An 18,838-nucleotide genomic window follows, 5' to 3' on the forward strand; every position below is an offset into this window, starting at 1 on the left:
GGTGTCATTGTCTATTTTTTTTTATTTACTGAAAATACCCCTCTACCACTTATAATTTTTTCACGTTCTTATCTCTACAAACACATCAATTTTTCAATAAGAGAGTTCTTCTTTCCTCCTCCTTCAAAAGAAACAAACATAATAAATATTAATTTTTTTGTTACGCACGCAACGCGTGTGTCAGATTACTAATATTAATTAATTCTTATGTTAATTTTAGAACCCACATTATAATTATAATTAGATAATTAAAAGTTTAAGAATGATAACTATCTAATGTAAAAATTTTAAAATATAAACAAAAATAGTGAATGTCATTTTGATAAATAAGATAATATTTAATGACCAAAAATACAGATAAGACCATATAAATGACTAATTTTTCTAATAATTTTGATTTTGGTTAATAAATTAATATATAATCATAATTTCATATCAGAGTTCACCAATTAATTAAAAGTTAGTTACTAAGCTATCTCCTATACAAAGATAATATAATATCTTGCGACTTCTGTATATTTTTCAAGTCAACAAAAGGTCGAGAAAAAACTTCTTGTCAAAGCTCAGAATCATAAAACTAAAAATAGAGTACATTATGGATTTTAATTAAACTTTAAAGTTTAGTTTAGAGAATTTGGCAACCAGATATGAAATCAAGAGGATGGTATACACAACTCGTTAACCATCACATGACACAATAAGGATCAACATTTTCTTGTTAACAAATCAAGGGCAATCTCAATATTGAACAGATAGATAGATGGGACTGGAAAAATATATTCTATTAACATCTTTAGTTTTTATATCTAACTAATCAAGCCTTCTCAGTAAATACTCGACCTGCACTTGCTTGGTCAGTGGCATAATCCAATTATCATATAGATCAGCAACTAAACTTGGATTTATCTTGTAAACAGGGTTGGCCACATCTTCGAATCCATCGACAGTCAACTCTTGTCCGAACCTTCGGGTTTTCTCTTCTACCCTTCTTTTCACAGCCTCTTCCACTGCTGGATGTGTCAGCAAATCCATCAGTAGCGCTTGATCCTACAATACATGTTGAGTCAATGTCATGAGATTCATCGGTGCACGCATATTCTTTATATTTCATTTTATTATCAGACTTACTTGTGCTCTAATGGCAGGCTTGTAAGCATCTGGGGAGGCTCGAAATTTCGCTTCTGCTACAAACTTGCCGTAATGAATTCTCTTTGATAGAGCCTGCAAATAGTGTTTATATTAAATCAAAAGGAACGAAACACTGCAACCTCGACCATTAAGCACAACCCCTAAGATAATGGACCGAAAAATGTAAATATGTAATAAAAGATGCCAATACTCGAGTCTCTTTATGTGCTAACTAGTTCAAACAGCCATGTTTCAAGTTTGACGTCTAAAATGTAGAGTAAAAAGATGGCACACCTGCAAGCAAATTATGTCACAAGTCGCTGCCGATCCATAGTTACCATCATCACCTTCTTTAACTAATCTTGGGAGAAAATTTCTGAAGTACATGTCCCATATTTGGATATTGATGTTGATTGAATCAGCTGCTGGTTGCAAAACCTGTAATGCCAAAAAGGAAATCATTTTGACATCCAATTGGTTCACAAATTCAGAAGATGAACTTTATGTCAATCAACTCTTAGAGAAGACATGACCTCTCTAGCTTACCTTTGGATACTCCAATGGGGGTAAGATTGGTTCTGGTAGATCGTCGGGGAAGAAAGGATGCTCATCAGGGCTCTTGTATCTTCCAACCTACACCAAACTATGTTCAGAAACTGCAAGAAAATTAACAGGAAAAAGGTTCAAAAAAGATCCAATATACCCTTGCGTGAAGTTTTTCAGTTTCTCGGACAATATACTCAACCAAAGAACCTTGGAACCCATCCAAGGAACCATTGGGATCATATGTCTCTGGGTTGTAACAGAATTGAGCTCTCTCAACCAGACTGAATATGATGCTATCCTCCTGCTGAATTAAGGAGTTTCTAATACCGTCGAGTGTATAGCTCTGAGTCTCATCTACCCTGGTTTTTGGTGCCAATCTGAAAGGAAATGAAACTGGCCTAAAAACAAGTTCCACTAAATGGGGGGACTTGAATGCACGCAAGAGAGTAAAATGTAGCATAATCATCACATTCTTCAACTTTCAAAACATGAAGTAACCACCAATTTTCCAAAGCATGAAGTTCAAATAAACGTGTTCAATTAACTTCATCTGATCAATGCTACAAATACAGAGTCATGCCAACCACGCCTTATTTTGACGCCTATATTAAACCCACTAAAGTACCAAGTATTGATATTTATCATAACTCCAGGGAATGGGAAAATAACAAGCTTTTCTTACACCAAAATGCCAAATTTCAAATAAATAAATAAACCAATTCAACAATGAGAAACTGCAGAAAAAAGGAAAGAAAAGAAAAGGGAATTCGTTTGGTACCCAACGGGAGCCGCGGAAACTTGTATTGCCAGAATGCCACGCTCCTGAAACCTGGAATTGGGTACTCGAAAGTTGCCATTTCTGCGCCAGGTTCGAGGGGAAAACAGAGTACTGGGCAATGAAACCTTCGAATTGACGGTCCTCAACAGCTTCGCCTCCATTTTTCAAGGAAAACGAAGAAATTATTTGGTGGGTGCTAAATAATTATTTTAAAGGCAAACAAATAATGCTGAAAAGGAGTTGATTTTGCGTAGAAATCAACAAAGAAAAAGGAAGAAGTTGTTGGATACCCCCAAAGGTATCGTATTGTTGCTTCAGAGGTGGGTGTGGGTGTGGGTGTGGGTGTGGTAGGTGAGACGTGATGATTTGAGAGTCCTCGTTAGGTGGAGATTTGCCTAACCAAATTTCGATTTCATGCCCCTAAATAATTTAAATTTTAGATCTCATATTAGAATTTAGTATAACCAAAAGTTCTTTCAACTCGTAAATAACATTAAAAATACCAATTTACATTGATACTCATACTAATTAATTTATACTAGATCTCGTACGAGACTGTCTCACAAATCTTTTGTTCATGAGATAAGTCGATCTTACTTGTATTACAATAAAATTAATATTTTTCATGTTTAAAAAAATATTTTTTTTCAAGATTAACCAAAATAATGTACTTATATCAAAAAATTGACCATGGATTGTCTTTAGTGAGTTTTTGTGTTAATTTAAATGTTTCAAATAGACACTTTACTTCGATATATATGGATGTTGACTTGATTTTATATAGGATTCGTGTAGTTTTAATATACTCAACTATATTAATATACTCAACTAGCCTCCCTCTCTTGTATTTAATTTCCGTAACAATGTGGCTTTTGGGGAAGAAAAAACTATATTAATCAGAAAGAACGCATTAATGTATTTGGTATGTTCATTATGTTCTTTCTAAACTAAAATATCAATAACTCTACCCTATCTAGTTTGATTTGATATTTTTTTTCATCTAAACACATATGTTATCTAATTAATAACATATGTGTTTTTTAATATTTAAAACTAATAAAATACTTAATATAGATTTTTTTATGTAAGAAGTTATTTGAAATAAAATTATACTTTATAATTAAATTTACACATCCGGTATTTACATGCTAATATTGGTGCGTGGCAATTGTCAAGTCATTAATTTATGGGCAACTTGTAGATAACTCCCTAAATCAAACATAACTTTCAATTTACTCCCTATATTTGTCTTTTCGAAAATGCCCTTGTCGTTATTTTAATCATTATTATTTTTTGAATTATCAAATGTGGAATCGGATTCAAAATCTGATTCACTTGATTCATCAAGATAATAAATATTTTCATCATCGGATGAAAATTCAATTGTTTCTACGGGATAGAATCCAATAGTATATATTTCTTCAAGAAGTTTAATTTTATTTTTCTTTTCGTTTCGTTTTGGACATTCATTCGCATAATGTCCTTCTTCGTTGCACAACCAACATGTGCAATTCTTTCCTTTACCCTTTGGGCAAGGTGGTTTTTTGTTATCAAACTTTTTATAAAATTTTCTTTTATAAGGTTTTCTGAAGAAATTCTTTTTAAATTTCTTTTTCTTATAAGGAATAAATTTCTTATTAAAAGATTTATAAGGTTTATTAAATTTATTCTGTTTCTGTCGTTTTAAATATTTGTGTGACATGTTTGTTTTGTAACCGTATTCTTTTACTGTGAATTTTATTTTGTCACAACAAAGTTTATTGTTTTATTTGTAGGATTTAGAGATTCTTTTATTTAGTGTTACTTCATGACATTTCTTTATTATTATGTCTTTGATGAATTTAATAGCTCCTCCTAAAGTTTTAGCATAAGGACTAGTTAAGAATTCATCTTTACTGTGTATAGGTATATTAGGTATCTTATTAAAGATACTTAGTTTATAATGTTTTTTTTTATCAGCATCTATTAATTGATAATAGTTTGTTTCATAATCACAAATAAATTCTTCTAAGTAACATAAATTGCATAATTTAATATTATCTAATATAAAGATTGCTCTATTTTGTTCTATATTCTTAGCTACCAAATTAGCATCATTATTAGAAACTCCTAAAAATTCTTGGTACAAGGCATCAACAAATAGTTCGAAATATCGATGTCATGTCATTCCTTGTGGTAGATTAGTAATTACTAGGTTTTCAGCACAAGTTCTTACTGCTCCTACCAGTGTCATTTTTATCATCCCATGAGTTAAAACTTGAATATTCTCATTTTTGTCTAATAATGATGTTAATTAAATTTGTACTGATAGTTCATTTGCCCAATGATCTATTTTTGATTTTCTTTCTTTGGCTGTTGAACAACCTAAATCTAAGATATTTTGTTTCACAAATCCTGATGTTTTTGATTCTCTAAGAATATCTCTAACATCTTTATAAGATCCAGAGTATTGGTCTCTGTTATATTTAAATTTTTCATCATCTCTTCCACCACTACCTTCTACATTCGTTCGTAGATTTAATCGTGGTCTAGAATCATCTTCAGATTCTGATTTTGAAATATCCATATCTCTGTATTGTTCTGAGTCCTGATGTGAATGATATAATTCTTCTGTATTTACTCCTATTTGTTCAAAATCAGATGAGTCGATTTCACTGAACATCTCCATACTTATTTTTGCCATAACTAAGGGGATTTCTATACCATGATTCAATTTTGAATGGTGGTTCTTCTTCCATTTTTTTTTTTCCTTTATCTATTGGAAGAACTTCCTTAAGATAGTTTAATATTTCATTACTATGTCTTTCTTGTTCAATTATTAATCTAGTCGTTGCTAAATCAATATATTCTTTGAAATTCTTCTCTAATTCTTGTATTGATAGATTGATCTTATTAATATTATTTTTTAAATCTCCTAGATCTTTTTCTAATTTTATTAAGGACGTCATTGCGATGAGGTTGACTCATTAACAATAGCTTGTTTAATTTTAAGAATATTTTGATTCATGTTTCCAATCTTATCAAGAATATCTTCATCATTTCTAGCAAATAATAATGATCTTCTTGGTACAGACTGTTTTGTGATTTGGAGGTCATCTGAACTCCATCTTTTATAGGGATTTATTTCTTCAATAAATGCTTTTCGAGGGTGTTCAATTCTTGTAATATTTTCAAACATTCTTTCAACAGAAATAGTTGGTTTTGTTGAAATTATTCCTATTTGAGAATTATTACTTATTGCTAAACCGACAACATAATTTATATTGATCGTATGGTTTCCTGTTAACATAAGATTATTTCTATAAAAGTAATAATCTAATGTTAAAACGTCATTTATGTTTTTATCAAAAAGAGATATATTGTATTGTAGATAAATACAAAATTTCATCTTTTTGTAACATAAATTTCCTTCAATTTTTCCAAGGATAGAATCCTCGAAATTACGTATTCTTTTGTCACGAACTATTATTTCAATTGGTGTATCTATTCCTTCTCGGTAGTGAGCTGATATTATTATTTCAATTCCTCCGATATGAACATATTTCAGTTCAGATCGTTCTTTTTCACTGGCTTTTGCCATGATGGTATTAATGTCTTGAGTTGTTAATAACTTCAGAGTATTAGACCTTGATTCGTTATTTATTTTACAAGATCGTTCTTTTGTACGAATCGAATAATAAATTAAATTTTTTCTGGGATTAATAAAATTTAAAATCTTACTTAGTATTCCTGGTTGGTCTATTAGATTTGTTTTTGAATTAGAAAATCCTGTTTTCTGTATTTCAGCAAACTTACTTTGATTGAATATAATATTCAAATTATACTCTTGGTTTTCTTCAGATTCTTCAGATTCATCGATCAGGTTGTTTTGATTTGGAATTGTTACTTCTGTCATTTTAACAGATGATAGAACTTCTTAATTTTCTTAAGGCTATTAAAAGCCTTTTTTGTTGAATCTATCTGTTCTAATAAATTCTGAAAATCTTCGAAACTATCAATTGAAAATTGACAATATTTAAGATGTTTCAAATTGTTTTCACAATTTTCTATATCAAAATTTATATTTTGAGAATATAAGTTAAAGATATTTATTTTTGTATTTTCATACATTTTCCATTTAGTAAAAATTGTTACTTTTATTATTTTATTTTTGTTGATCGGATTTCGATAACAAAGTTTGTTCTTATTCATAACATATTGTTATGTCTTCAATTTCATCGTTTTCAGAAATTTGAATTATCATTTTCCAGTTGCTTGAAAAATGTTCTTTTTTATGATTTTTGAAATAAAAGGTTTGGAGATCTTTTATTTTATTTCATAATTGATCTATTTGACGTAAATCTTTTAGTAAGATTATTTTATCAAATAAATTTTTAATCTCAATATCTAAAGTTAATCCAGGCATTAATAATCTGCTTTATTTAGTCTCTGATACCAAGTTGCGAAATTCTTCAAATTCTTATGAATTTTCTGATTCATGGATTTACAGATCTGATTCATGGATTTACAGATCTGATTCATTTATAACAGATAAATGTTTTCATATTAGTTTGGTTCAATTCATGGGTTATTAATACAAATTTTAGTTGATAAATTGATTCAAATATGGTTAAATCAGAAGTATTTAAACGATATTCACGAAATGTATCATATTCATGATCATCTTCTATTTCGAACCAGTTTTTTATTATTAATCTTCCATTTCTTATAAAGGATGATGACATGATTAATGTATTTTGACTATTTCTTTGAATTAAGGGCTGCAGGAGGTTTAGGAAGGTTACCTTGTTTGAATGAATCTTGATTTTGAGCAGAGGTCAAATCCTTGCTTTCTCTTAACGATCACTTGATCAACTGGTACTTGCTCTATGGATCTCCAGGTTTACTCTTAACCATGAATATTCAATGATTGGTTTTCCAACCTCATCCTCCTTACGCCCTGCTTGTTTAGTTATTAGCCATAAGGCTTATTTTGTTTCCGATTTTATGTTTCTTAGTTTCTGATAGTTTTCATACGTCTTGTATGAACCAGATTGTAAGAAACTTTTAAGAAGAGAGAGATACTCAAACTTCACTTCCTCTTTTACAGCACAAAACATCTCCTTTTATAGGCGTGGAGAAACGCATACATAAATAAAATAAAAGAGGGGGACCACCCAACACTACATAATGGAAACAGCTCATTTTACATCTGAGTGGATGCCTTTAACATGTGGTGTGGTCCACAATTTCATTTGTTTTTACATTGTGTCACTCTCTGAATCACTGGTGCATTCGGACCATTTCTTTATTGGTTTGTCTTCTTTGACAACTGGTTTGTCCTCTTTGACATCTGTTTCTTCTGTCTGAATGGGTTGGAAATGTCCACATTTGTGAGTGGAAATCATTGTTCTTAGTCTTTGACATAACATTTGTTGGGTTTCTCGGGTCATGTCAACTCTTTCTTCATAGATTGGAGCTTCGAATTGAGCTAACATGGCTTGTTCTTTCTTTTGGATTGTCTCCTTGTGTCCAGTGGTTAATAAAATTTTACTGGTTGCAAAATTTATTTTAACCTTTGAGTTTCCATCAATCTTTCCTGTCTTTGAGATCATATCAATCAATGTCTTTATTCTTATCTCAGAAAGTGTTGAGATATCCATTACTGATTTCTCTTCATTTGATCCTTCGAATAAGAACTTGTCTTTTTGTTTTCGACATTGAATATATACCATTGATTGATAGAATTTGTTATCATCCCAATCTGGAAGGGTTGAGTGAATACTCAATGTTAATACTGGATTGTCCTTAAAGACTGCTTTCTTGAACTGGATGATACTATTTCTCAACTGATATGGAAATAGTTCTATTTCTTGATTATTGGGACTGACTTCCAATCCACTTAAAAATCCATTTGAAAAGAATCTTGCGACTTCATGCACTGGAGCATCTTGCAGTGTTTTTGCTCTTGATATGCTCTGTGTGTCACAAGTTTGTAGCCAAGATTCTGCAGATAGTTTGGCTATTCTCAAATAGTTTAGTGTTTCAAAGAATTCAGTCTTGAGTTTTTCTGAAAAATTTGTTTTTTCAAAAATTGGTTTTTGTGGTCGCAGATTGACCATCTTTCTTTCTTTCTTTTCAAGGGCACTTTTAAACGTCCTTTCTTCTTTTTTATTTTTCTCGGTGCTGGATGTGTCCACCGGTTCTTTTTTCTTTTCTTTTTCTTTGTCAGTGTTGGCTGTGACCACTGACTGTTTCTCTTTTATCTCCATTATTTTGTCAAATGGAGTTGCCATTTTGATTGGTGTTCTTGGTGAGGATGAGGATGATGATGATGAAGTTATCATCTTTTCTTATGTCCTTTGAATTTTTCTACTCAAATTCCTTTCTTTTAGTTGAAGAATTTGAATTTTTTCCTACAATTCAATCAATTGTTCCTTTAATTGACTTAGTTGCTCCATCTTGATTATACTCTGCACAAGAAAACATATTTATATATATAATGGTTAGTAAAATAACTCTTTTCGTGAGTAATTTGGATAGTTTTATTATGCGTATCATTGCATTTATAAATTCTTTTGCAAGAATTGAATCAATCTTAAATTGATTATTTTACTCAAAGAGTAATTTATGTTTCTGAATATAAATCTCATTTCATTAATTTATATTCCCCATGCTTTCTGAGGCATGTTCGGATGACTGAAAGTCATAAAATAATTCATGTTTCTGAATATAAATCTCATTTCATCAATTTATATTCCCCATGCTTTCTGAGGCATGTTCGGATGACTCACAGTCATTTTTTGGATCACTTAGGATCTCCTTTGTTATTCCGTTACTACGGATAGTATAGTTTGGATGAAATTCTCTGGTTAATGCGTCGGGTAATGAATTATCCGTTCTTTTGACATGTTGGATCTCGAACTGATAATGGTTCAATTCTAATTGCCATCTAATTAGCTTTGCTGCATTTCTCTCTGCATTTCTTGATATTTTCCTTGTTTTAAAATATGTTAAATTCATATTATCTGTTCTTACTAAAAACGGTTTAGAAATAAGATAAATTTCATAAGTTCTAATTGTGAATATTAAAGCTAATAATTTTTTTTCATTTGAATGATAATTTAATTGTGCACCTTGAAAAGTTCCTGATGTATAGTTGCATAATTCTTCATTATTTCTAGTAGCTATTTTAGTAAGTTCTTCTAAATTTCGTTTTCCAGTATAAGCTTTTAAACATGCTCTCCAGTATTCATTTGAAGCGTCTGTTTCAATTATTATTATATCTTTATTTGAAGGAAAATATAATTCAGGAAGATTACTAATTATTTTCTTTTTAATAGTGTCTATGTAATTAGTATCTTCTTTCGACCATTTCCACTTATAGTCCTGTTTAAGTTTTACCTGGAGAGGTTTTCTGATTTCTGCAAGTTTCTTAATGTAATTTCCAGAATAAGTTAATAATCCTAAAAATCTTCTTAATTGATCTTTATCCTTGATTTCACTAAGAAAATCATGAATTTTCTTAAGTATATGCGGTTGTAAACAATGTTTTCCATCTTCTATTTGTAATCCTAAATAATTTATTTTTGTTTTGAATAATTGTGCTTTCTTTTCAGAAAGTATAATTCCATCTTTATGACAAATATCTAAAACTGTCATGAGATCTTTATAATGTTGATCCAGTGTTTTTGAATAAATTAATATGTCATCTATATAAACACAACAAAAATCTATATATGATTTAAAAGATTCATCCATATATCTTTGAAAGATACCTGGTGCTTGTTTAAGTCCGAAAGGTAATACAGTCCATTGATACTGTCCTTTTGGACAACTGAATGCTGTGAGTAATTGTGTTTGTGGTTCTAGTTGAATTTGCCAGAATCCTGATTTACAATCTAAACTGGAAAAATATTTCATTTCTCCTATATAAGATAGTAAATCATTCTTATTTGGGATATAATATCCATCCATAATTGTTTCTTTATTCATCTTTCGATAATCAATTACCATTCTTTTCTTATCAGTATCTTCTTACTGACATAAAAGGCTGGTGAAGAGTGTGGACTTTTACTAGGGATGATTATCTTAAGTTTTAATAATTCTTGAACTTCTTTTTCAAATATTTTTACATCATCCATGTTACATCTTCTTGGTGTTTCACGGATTGTGATATTAGGGTCTTTGAGTTTTATTGAAGCAATGAATTGTTTTCTTTTCTTAATTTTGTCCTGAGGATTTTCAGAACATATATCATGAAATTTCCTCATGATTTTTTTTTCAGGATTAATCGTTAAAATATTTTCTATTTTTAGTTCTATTGGATTTGTATTTCATTTATGAAATTTTTTTGTAAATCCTTCATTTCCTACGCGAAATGCTGTTCGTATTTTGGGAATGTAAATCATTGATGATCTTTTGTTTAAAGTTATGTGATCTTCAAATTGTATAAAGGGAAGATATTCTCTTAAAAAGTTATTTCCTATTATAATGTCCATTCCTGATTCTATTTGATATATAATGGGTATTACAAATTTTGTTTCTTCTATTTCTATTTTTAATTTTTCTGCTACTGTATTAAGCATGATTATTGATCCATCTCCTATTCGAACTTTTAATCCTTTATCATATTTCTTCCAATAATGATTTGAAAGTATATGCTTGCTTCCTAAACACATACTTGTTCCTGTATCAACATAAGCATGCATATGATATGGTTTATGTTCTTTGATTTTAATTTGAATTTTATATATATACTATTTGGATTAGTTTTGTTTTTATTATCCATTCTCTCATTTTTTTTAAGGGATAAGGGTAAAATTGGTATTTAGAAACAAAAATTTCTCTCTCCTGGGAGTTGAAAGTAAGTTTTATTTATGTAGGGATTTATAAATAAGTTATAAAGTGATTTAGAGAGTGATTGTCAATTAACCCTTAATTTATATATCATTGATTTGCTTTAGTGGTAAGACACGTGGGCTTTTAATTTGTGTGTTCGGTGTGTGATGGTTTGGTGAGGATCATTTACACACGTATGGCGGATTAATTTAGAATTTTGAAGCTATTTTTTAGTATATTTTCTGGTTTTTGATAGAGTATTTATAATTCTAAATTCAATTAAAAATTTTTATCTTAGATTGAAGATATATCCTAATATTTTTGTTGATATATATTGATTCCGTCCATCACCGTCCAATTCCAATAACAATTATATTTGTCAACTTTCTTTGTTTGCATGTTCAAAATATATAGGTATATTTCCATATTTAGTATATTATTCCTCATATATATATATATATATATATATATATATATATATATATACTAGCGTCTCGGAGCACGCGTTGCATGGTCGTAGAATCATAATTTTATTTTTTAATTTATTTTTATTTTTTAAATATTTGTAATTAAATTATAAAAAAAAAAATTTGTAAAAAAAAAAGGTAAATAAAAATTAGAAAACAAAAAAAAATTAAGGATATTATTGTCATATTAAAAAAAGCCTCACCTAAAATTAATTATTATTCACTCCTCTCCCTTAATTATTTTTTTTTTATTTTTTTCCCCAAACCGCCTTTTGTGGGGGGTAGGCGGGGACCCCTAACCGTTTATTCCATAAACGGATATATAATTGAGAGTGGCGTAAAATTATGTATCTTGTTATTTACACTCGGAATATCGGAGTCGGAGTGGTGTTGTTTATTATTATTATTATTATTATTATTATTAATTTTTTGTATTTATTTTTTATTTTTGGCCTTGGCAGTTGGCATCAGTTGATTCAGTTCCAATCAAGTATTATTATTCGGGGGAATATTGAGTAGAAATTGATGTTTACGGATGGTACGTAGTGTATTGGGTTTAGTTTTGTTATTTTGGACAATAGATAAATAAATATGCTCCATTAAATATTCGCGGCCCTTAAAATTAGTCCCCACTCCGCGTGGCAAAGCACTAAATTGTTTACTCGACAATAAGAATCTTAACGAGGTGTACAGATTTTTTTTAAACATATATTTAATTTTACACGTTTTGGTTTTTTTTTTTTTTTTGATAAAACATTTTGATTGTCTAGCAAACACGGTTTTGTTCATGTCACCCGCAGGGTACTACCTTGCGGGTGACGTGTAACCTCATGATTGGTCAAAATCAATGGGTTCCATGTGAGGCTCACTCATTTTGACCAATCATGATCCGTCACGCTACCCTAGAATAGTGCCCTGGGGTAACATCGAACTAACCAGCAAACACAAATATCATAATGTTTTTTTTTTTCAAAGAAAAAACACACTCACACGCGCATCACTGGCATGTGACACGACACCGAGTCAAAATTTTTTTTAAAAAAATAACTTGTGAGATGATCAGATGCCTCAAAAAAAATATTTTTGTATAAAAAGTATTTCTCTGGTCTCATATCAATAAGCTAGTGTGTGTTTTCACACATATTAAAAAAATATTTGAGAAAATAAATTTTGAAAAAGAATATCCTATTTTACTTTTATTTAATAAAAAATTTAATAAAATAAAATAATAGTACAAATAGTTAATGATATTTGAAACGACCCTAACTCTATAGTTAATAAATAAATATGCGGAAATTTTTTTTTTTATTACTTACTAAATAATATGTATTCTTTAATAAAATAAATATCTGAGTCAAATATTGAATTAAAATACTGCATAAATAAAATGATTAAAGTTTGCATGCACTGAAAATATTTAAATAAAATATTCCAAAACACAACCACTGAAAAAAATACTTAAAAATGTAACATGCTAAAAATATTCAAAACATGCAATGTGACTCAGACATCTATCACGGTCACGGGGTCACTGCATGTCCGCTCATATGTCCTCGCCGCCGGTAGGAGCTACATCCTCCTCTACGTACTCACCTGCACCATATAAGTGTAGTGAGCCTAGAGGCCCAACATGCTAACATAACAAGGGTTTAAAATAATTTAAATCACTTTGATACTAATACATAACATATACATGAATGAGCATGCTTAAAAATATCATGACATAAACATAACTTAAATTAACTTAAATAACATAATACATAAATATTGTTGAGCAGTTAAATTTCTAACATCGCATGGTTGTATCCGTAGTGTAACCTTAAATCATACATTAAATACTGATCAGCGTGGAAAACAACGTACGTGGCGGTGACGAATCACCTCTTAAATTGGCAGTAAACTGCCCTTCAATAGTTCATATATGGGGACGAATCCCCCTTAAATTGTCACACTACTTCAACTTCCAACATAAAATATTTTATTATTGCTCAACCTTAAACATTTAATTATGCATAAAATTATTTAATGAATGCATGTACTTAAATAAAATGTGTGTCCTTCATATATATTTAATTTAATTTCTTACTAACATATAAATATTAAAATAACTTCAATGCATAAAAATAATTAAATATATAATCAGGACACATGCAAATTTTTCATGGATTGTACTGGACTGCTGGTCCTAACACTCAAGCCCAATTTCTTAAATCTGGCCCAAATAACATACTTAAGCCCAATAAAATTGTTCTAAGCCCAATTAAAATAATTTAAAGCCCATAAAACATTCTAGGCCCAATAACAACTTAAACTGGCCCAATGGGCCCAAAAGCCCAAAGACTGGCCCAATAATTTCCATGGGCCCTAAAGCCCATAGAAATTAGTGGATCAACATAATTAAATTAATTAAGCCCATTAATAAACTTAAGTGAATCCCAAAAATATAATTAAGCTAATTAACCCAATAAAACACTTAAATTTAATAATTAACTTAATTAAAAATACCCGAGCCCAATTAACTTAACCCGGATCCGGACCCAACTAACTTAACCCATGACCCATGAACTTGACTCGGACCACCGACCCGACCCGGAAGCCCATAGGAAAACCTAGAACCCGTAGCCCTAACCCCATCTCGGCTGCGGCCGAGAGCAGCAGCCCCTCCGTGGCTGCTGCCGGCCTGCTCTGGCCACCCTTGGCCGGAGCGCCGCCGCCCAGACGTAGCCCACGTGTGGGCGGACCTAACCTGCACCAGCCCCCAGCCCCATGCAGCCTGGACCACCGAACCCGAAGCCCATTTCCCGAAACCCTAGACTGTGCACCAAGGGAGGCCGAACCGCACCAACAGACTTCCTGGGGCCGTTTGGCTCGAGCCACTCGAGCCATTCGGTCCAGACCCTCCTCACACTACCTAGGACTCTGACTAGCAGCCATACCAGCCATGGTGGATCGAAAACGTGAACATGAAAAAGGAAAACAAGGAACCTTGCGCATAAAACCGAAACAACCGAACCATTTTTCTGAAAAACTTGAAAGTTTTCGATGCATACACAATCCACACAACATAATATCTGATAGGTACGAAAAAATGGAAGAAAATCATGCCTTTCACCGAAAACGAAGAGAAAAATTGAGTGTGGGACGATTCCAGGACGACGGGACGACGACAACCGACTTGGACCTTCAAAAACCGAGCTATGGAGTAGTTGGAGGCTGCTGGAAACGATGGAGAGTGATGGAGGAGAGTGGGGTGTCGGCTGGGGCTTAGGGTCGATGGGTTTGGGGTAGATTAGGTTAAGTTTTTAATAAAATAGGTTTTTAGGAAATTAAATATATTAATAAGGATTTTAATATATAAAATATATAACTTAAAAATCTAATTAAGAAAAGAAATCTGATAACAAAATTTAAAAAAAAATATAAAAATCCCGAAATATTAATTTAGGGAAATTTTAAAGATAATAAAAAGTCATTATTTTGGCTTATTTTGAATAAAAACGAACTCCTAAAATTATATAAAATTAAATACTAAAATTTTTGAGGAAATAAAACTCAAAATAATATTTTTTTGGGCTTTTAAAAGGCTCATGAAATAAATTGGATAGAAAATTGTCATCTCGTCCGTCCACGGTCCCGTCTACGAGATAAAATAATTAAAATACTAAAAATCCTAAAAATCACTAATTATGGGTTAAATGCTTAAAAATTAAATTAAATCATGCACAAATAATTCACATAATTATTTAACCCATAAATCACAAATTTAAATAATTAAATACCCTAATTATGCATGCAGATTTACGTATTTAAAAATACCGGATGTTACAATTCTCCCCCCCTTAAATTGAATTTCGTCCTCGAAATTAAGGTACTTACCCGAACAACTCCGGATAGCGAGTCCTCATGTCTGCCTCGGTCTCCCAAGTAGCTTCCTCCTCTAAGTGATTTAGCCACTGGACTCTGACCATCGGTATGACCCGCGTCCTAAGCCTCCGCTCCTCCCTAGCCAAGATCCGCACTGGCCTCTTCTCATAACTAGATCTGGTGGCAACTGCAAGGGCTCGAAATCCAACACATGCGATGGGTTAGAGACATATCTCCGAAGCATGGATACATGGAAAACGTTGTGCACTGCCGCTAGCCCTGGTGGTAGAGCTAAACGGTAGGCCAACGTGCCAACTCTCTCCAAGATCTCGAATGGCCCTATATACCTCGGATTAAGCTTGCCTCTCCGGCCAAAATGCACTACTCCCTTCATAGGTGACACCTTCAGGAATACGTGATCACCTACAGCGAACTCCAAATCTCGTCGTCTGGCATCTGCATAACTATTCTGACGACTCTGAGCAGTCCTCATCCGATCTCGAATATGAGTCACAATGTCAGCTGTCTGCTGCACAATCTCAGGACCCAGTAAAATCCGCTCACCAACCTCATACCAATGCACAGGAGATCTGCATCTCCTCCCATACAATGCTGCATAAGGAGCCATACCTATAGACGACTGAAAACTGTTGTTATAGGTAAACTCCACTAATGGCAGTCTAGTCTCCCAAGAGCCCCGAAAATCAATGACACAAGACCTCAGGAGATCCTCGAGAACCTGGATCACTCTCTCAGACTGACCATCTGTCTGGGGATGGAATGCTGTGCTGAACAAAAGCCTAGTCCCCAATGCTGTGTGCAGACTCTTCCAAAACGCAGATGTGAATCTCGGATCTCTGTCTGACACAATCGACACTGGTATGCCATGCAGTCTAACAATCTCCTTGATGTAAAGCTCTGCATACTGTGTCAATGAGTAGGTAGTCCTCACCGGCAAGAAATGAGCTGACTTGGTGAGTCTATCCACAATCACCCAAATCGCTGTGCAACCTCTGGCACTCCTCGGTAAGCCAACCACAAAGTCCATCGTAATATTCTTCCATTTCCATTCCGGAATAGGAAGAGGTCTAAGAAGTCCTGCTGGACGCTGATGCTCTGCCTTGACTTGCTGACAAGTCAAGCACTCTGACACCACTCTCCCGATGTCACTCTTCATCCCGGGCCACCAATACAATAGCTGCAAATCTTTGTACATCTTCGTACTTCCAGGGTGAATGGAGTACGGAGATGTGTGAGCCTCTGCTAAAATCTCAGCTCTCAACTGATCGACGTTCGGTACCCACATCCTATCACGGTACTGAACGATACCATCCACTACTGTATACAAGAGGTTACCCCTAGCCTCATCTCTCTGTCTCCATCGCTGCAACTCCTCATCAGTAGACTGTCCATCCCTAATCCGATCTCGCAGAACTGGCTGCACCGTCAACACTGACAAGCTCGATGCATGACCACTCGGATAACACTCCAAGTCAAATCTCTGAATCTCGCTCTGCAGTGGTAACTATACGGTCAAATATGAGACCACTGACGACTTCCGACTCAAAGCATCTGCTACTACATTAGCTTTACCCGGATGGTAGCTAATGTCACAGTCATAATCTTTCACCAACTCCAACCATCGGCGCTGTCTCATGTTCAACTCCTTCTGTGTGAAGAAGTACTTGAGACTCTTGTGGTTTGTGAAAATCTTGCACTTCTCGCCATACAGATAGTGCCTCCAGATTTTCAAAGCGAAAACCACTGCTGCTAACTCCAAGTCATGCGTCGGGTAATTCTGCTCATGAACCTTCAGCTGCCTCGACGCATACGCAATAACCTTGCCACACTGCATAAGTACTGTGCCTAAACCCAGCTTAGACGCATCGGTGTACACCACTAACTCCTCGTGTGGTACTGTCACTGCTAACACCGGTGCTGTAGTGAGTGCTTCCTTCAGCTGATCGAAGCTCCTCTGACAGTCTGAACTCCAGATAAACTTCGCATTCTTCTTGGTTAAGGAAGTCAAGGGTACTGCAATAGAGGAAAAATCCTTGATGAACTTCCTATAATATCCTGCCAAACCCAAGAAACTGCGAATCTCCGAAGCATTCTTCGGAATATCCCAATTCTGCACCGCCTCAACCTTCGACTGATCAACTGCAATCCCATCTCTCGAAATAATGTGGCCAAGAAATTCCACCTGCTCAAGCCAAAACTCGCACTTGCTGAACTTGGCATACAAACGATGCTCCCTCAAAGTCTGCAAGGCTGTCTGAAGATGCTGTCTATGCTCCTCGATGCTCCTAGAATAGATCAAGATATCATCAATGAAGACTATGATGAACTGATCTAGATACGGCTGAAAGACTCGGTTCATGAGTTCCATGAAAACCGCTGGAGCATTGGTCATCCCAAATGGCATCACCAAGAACTCGTAATGCCCATATCGTATCCTGAAAGCAGTCTTGGACACATCTGCATCTCTAACACGCAACTGATGATAACCAGATCGCAGGTCAATCTTGGAGAACACTGAAGCTCCCTGCAACTGGTCAAATAAATCCTCTATCCTCGGTAGTGGATACTTGTTCTTCACTGTGACCCTGTTGAGCTCTCGGTAATCGATGCACAGTCTCATACTGCCATCCTTCTTCTTCACAAATAACACCAGAGCCCCCCATGGAGAAAAGCTAGGAAGAACAAATCCTTTCTCTAACAACTCCTGAATCTGCTCCTTCAACTCTTTCATCTCAGTAGGAGCAAGTCTGTACGGTGCCTTAGAGATAGGCACGGTGTCTGGTACCAAGTCGATGCTGAACTCCACATCTCTCACTGGTGGAATTCCTGCAACATCCTCCGGAAAGACATCCGGAAAATCACGAACCACCTCTATCTCTGATAATGATCTGCTAGATGGCGCTGAAGTCATGACTATACTCGCTAGAAACCCCTGGCAACCCCGTCTCAACAACTTCCTCGCCTGAATAAGAGATATCACCTGAGAAATATCACTGCTCTGAGATGCATGAAAAGTGAACGGGTCGCCTACTGTAGGTCTCACTGACACTGATCTCTGACAAAAATCAATCGAAGCTCCATTGACTGTCAACCAGTCCATACCCAAAATCAAATCGAAACCACTCAATGGCAAAACCACCACATCTGCTTGAATGGAGTGTCCCTGCAGCTCCAACTCCAGTCCTCAAATAACCTTCGAGGTAGAAATAATCTG

At 33.7% G+C, this 18,838-nt stretch overlaps 1 protein-coding gene across 1 annotated transcript; it reads right to left on the reverse strand.

Moving 5' to 3' along the window:
• Positions 1 to 593: 593 nt before the first annotated feature.
• LOC140864929 (chorismate mutase 1, chloroplastic-like) lies at positions 594 to 2,784 on the reverse strand. The gene is made up of 6 exons (XM_073269348.1): positions 2,453 to 2,784; positions 1,832 to 2,051; positions 1,675 to 1,761; positions 1,423 to 1,566; positions 1,129 to 1,221; positions 594 to 1,047 (listed from the first exon to the last, which is right to left on the reverse strand). The coding sequence occupies exons 1-6, from the start codon at positions 2,611 to 2,613 to the stop codon at positions 811 to 813; spliced, it is 942 nt and encodes a 313-aa protein (XP_073125449.1). The 5' UTR covers positions 2,614 to 2,784; the 3' UTR covers positions 594 to 810.
• Between the last annotated feature and the right edge of the window lie 16,054 nt (positions 2,785 to 18,838).

Source organism: Henckelia pumila, chromosome 4 (genome assembly GCF_033568475.1).
Source record: "Henckelia pumila isolate YLH828 chromosome 4, ASM3356847v2, whole genome shotgun sequence".
Lineage (NCBI taxonomy): Eukaryota > Viridiplantae > Streptophyta > Magnoliopsida > Lamiales > Gesneriaceae > Henckelia > Henckelia pumila.

Excerpts from the sequence above, each read along its gene's own strand:
- LOC140864929 (XM_073269348.1), bottom strand. The coding sequence starts at position 2,613 with ATGGAGGCGAAGCTGTTGAGGACCGTCAATTCGAAGGTTTCATTGCCC. Across the intron at positions 2,052-2,452 it reads GTTTCCGCGGCTCCCGTTGG|ATTGGCACCAAAAACCAGGG; the intron begins GTACCAAACGAA and ends ATTTCCTTTCAG. Across the intron at positions 1,567-1,674 it reads CCCCATTGGAGTATCCAAAG|GTTTTGCAACCAGCAGCTGA; the intron begins GTAAGCTAGAGA and ends TTGGCATTACAG.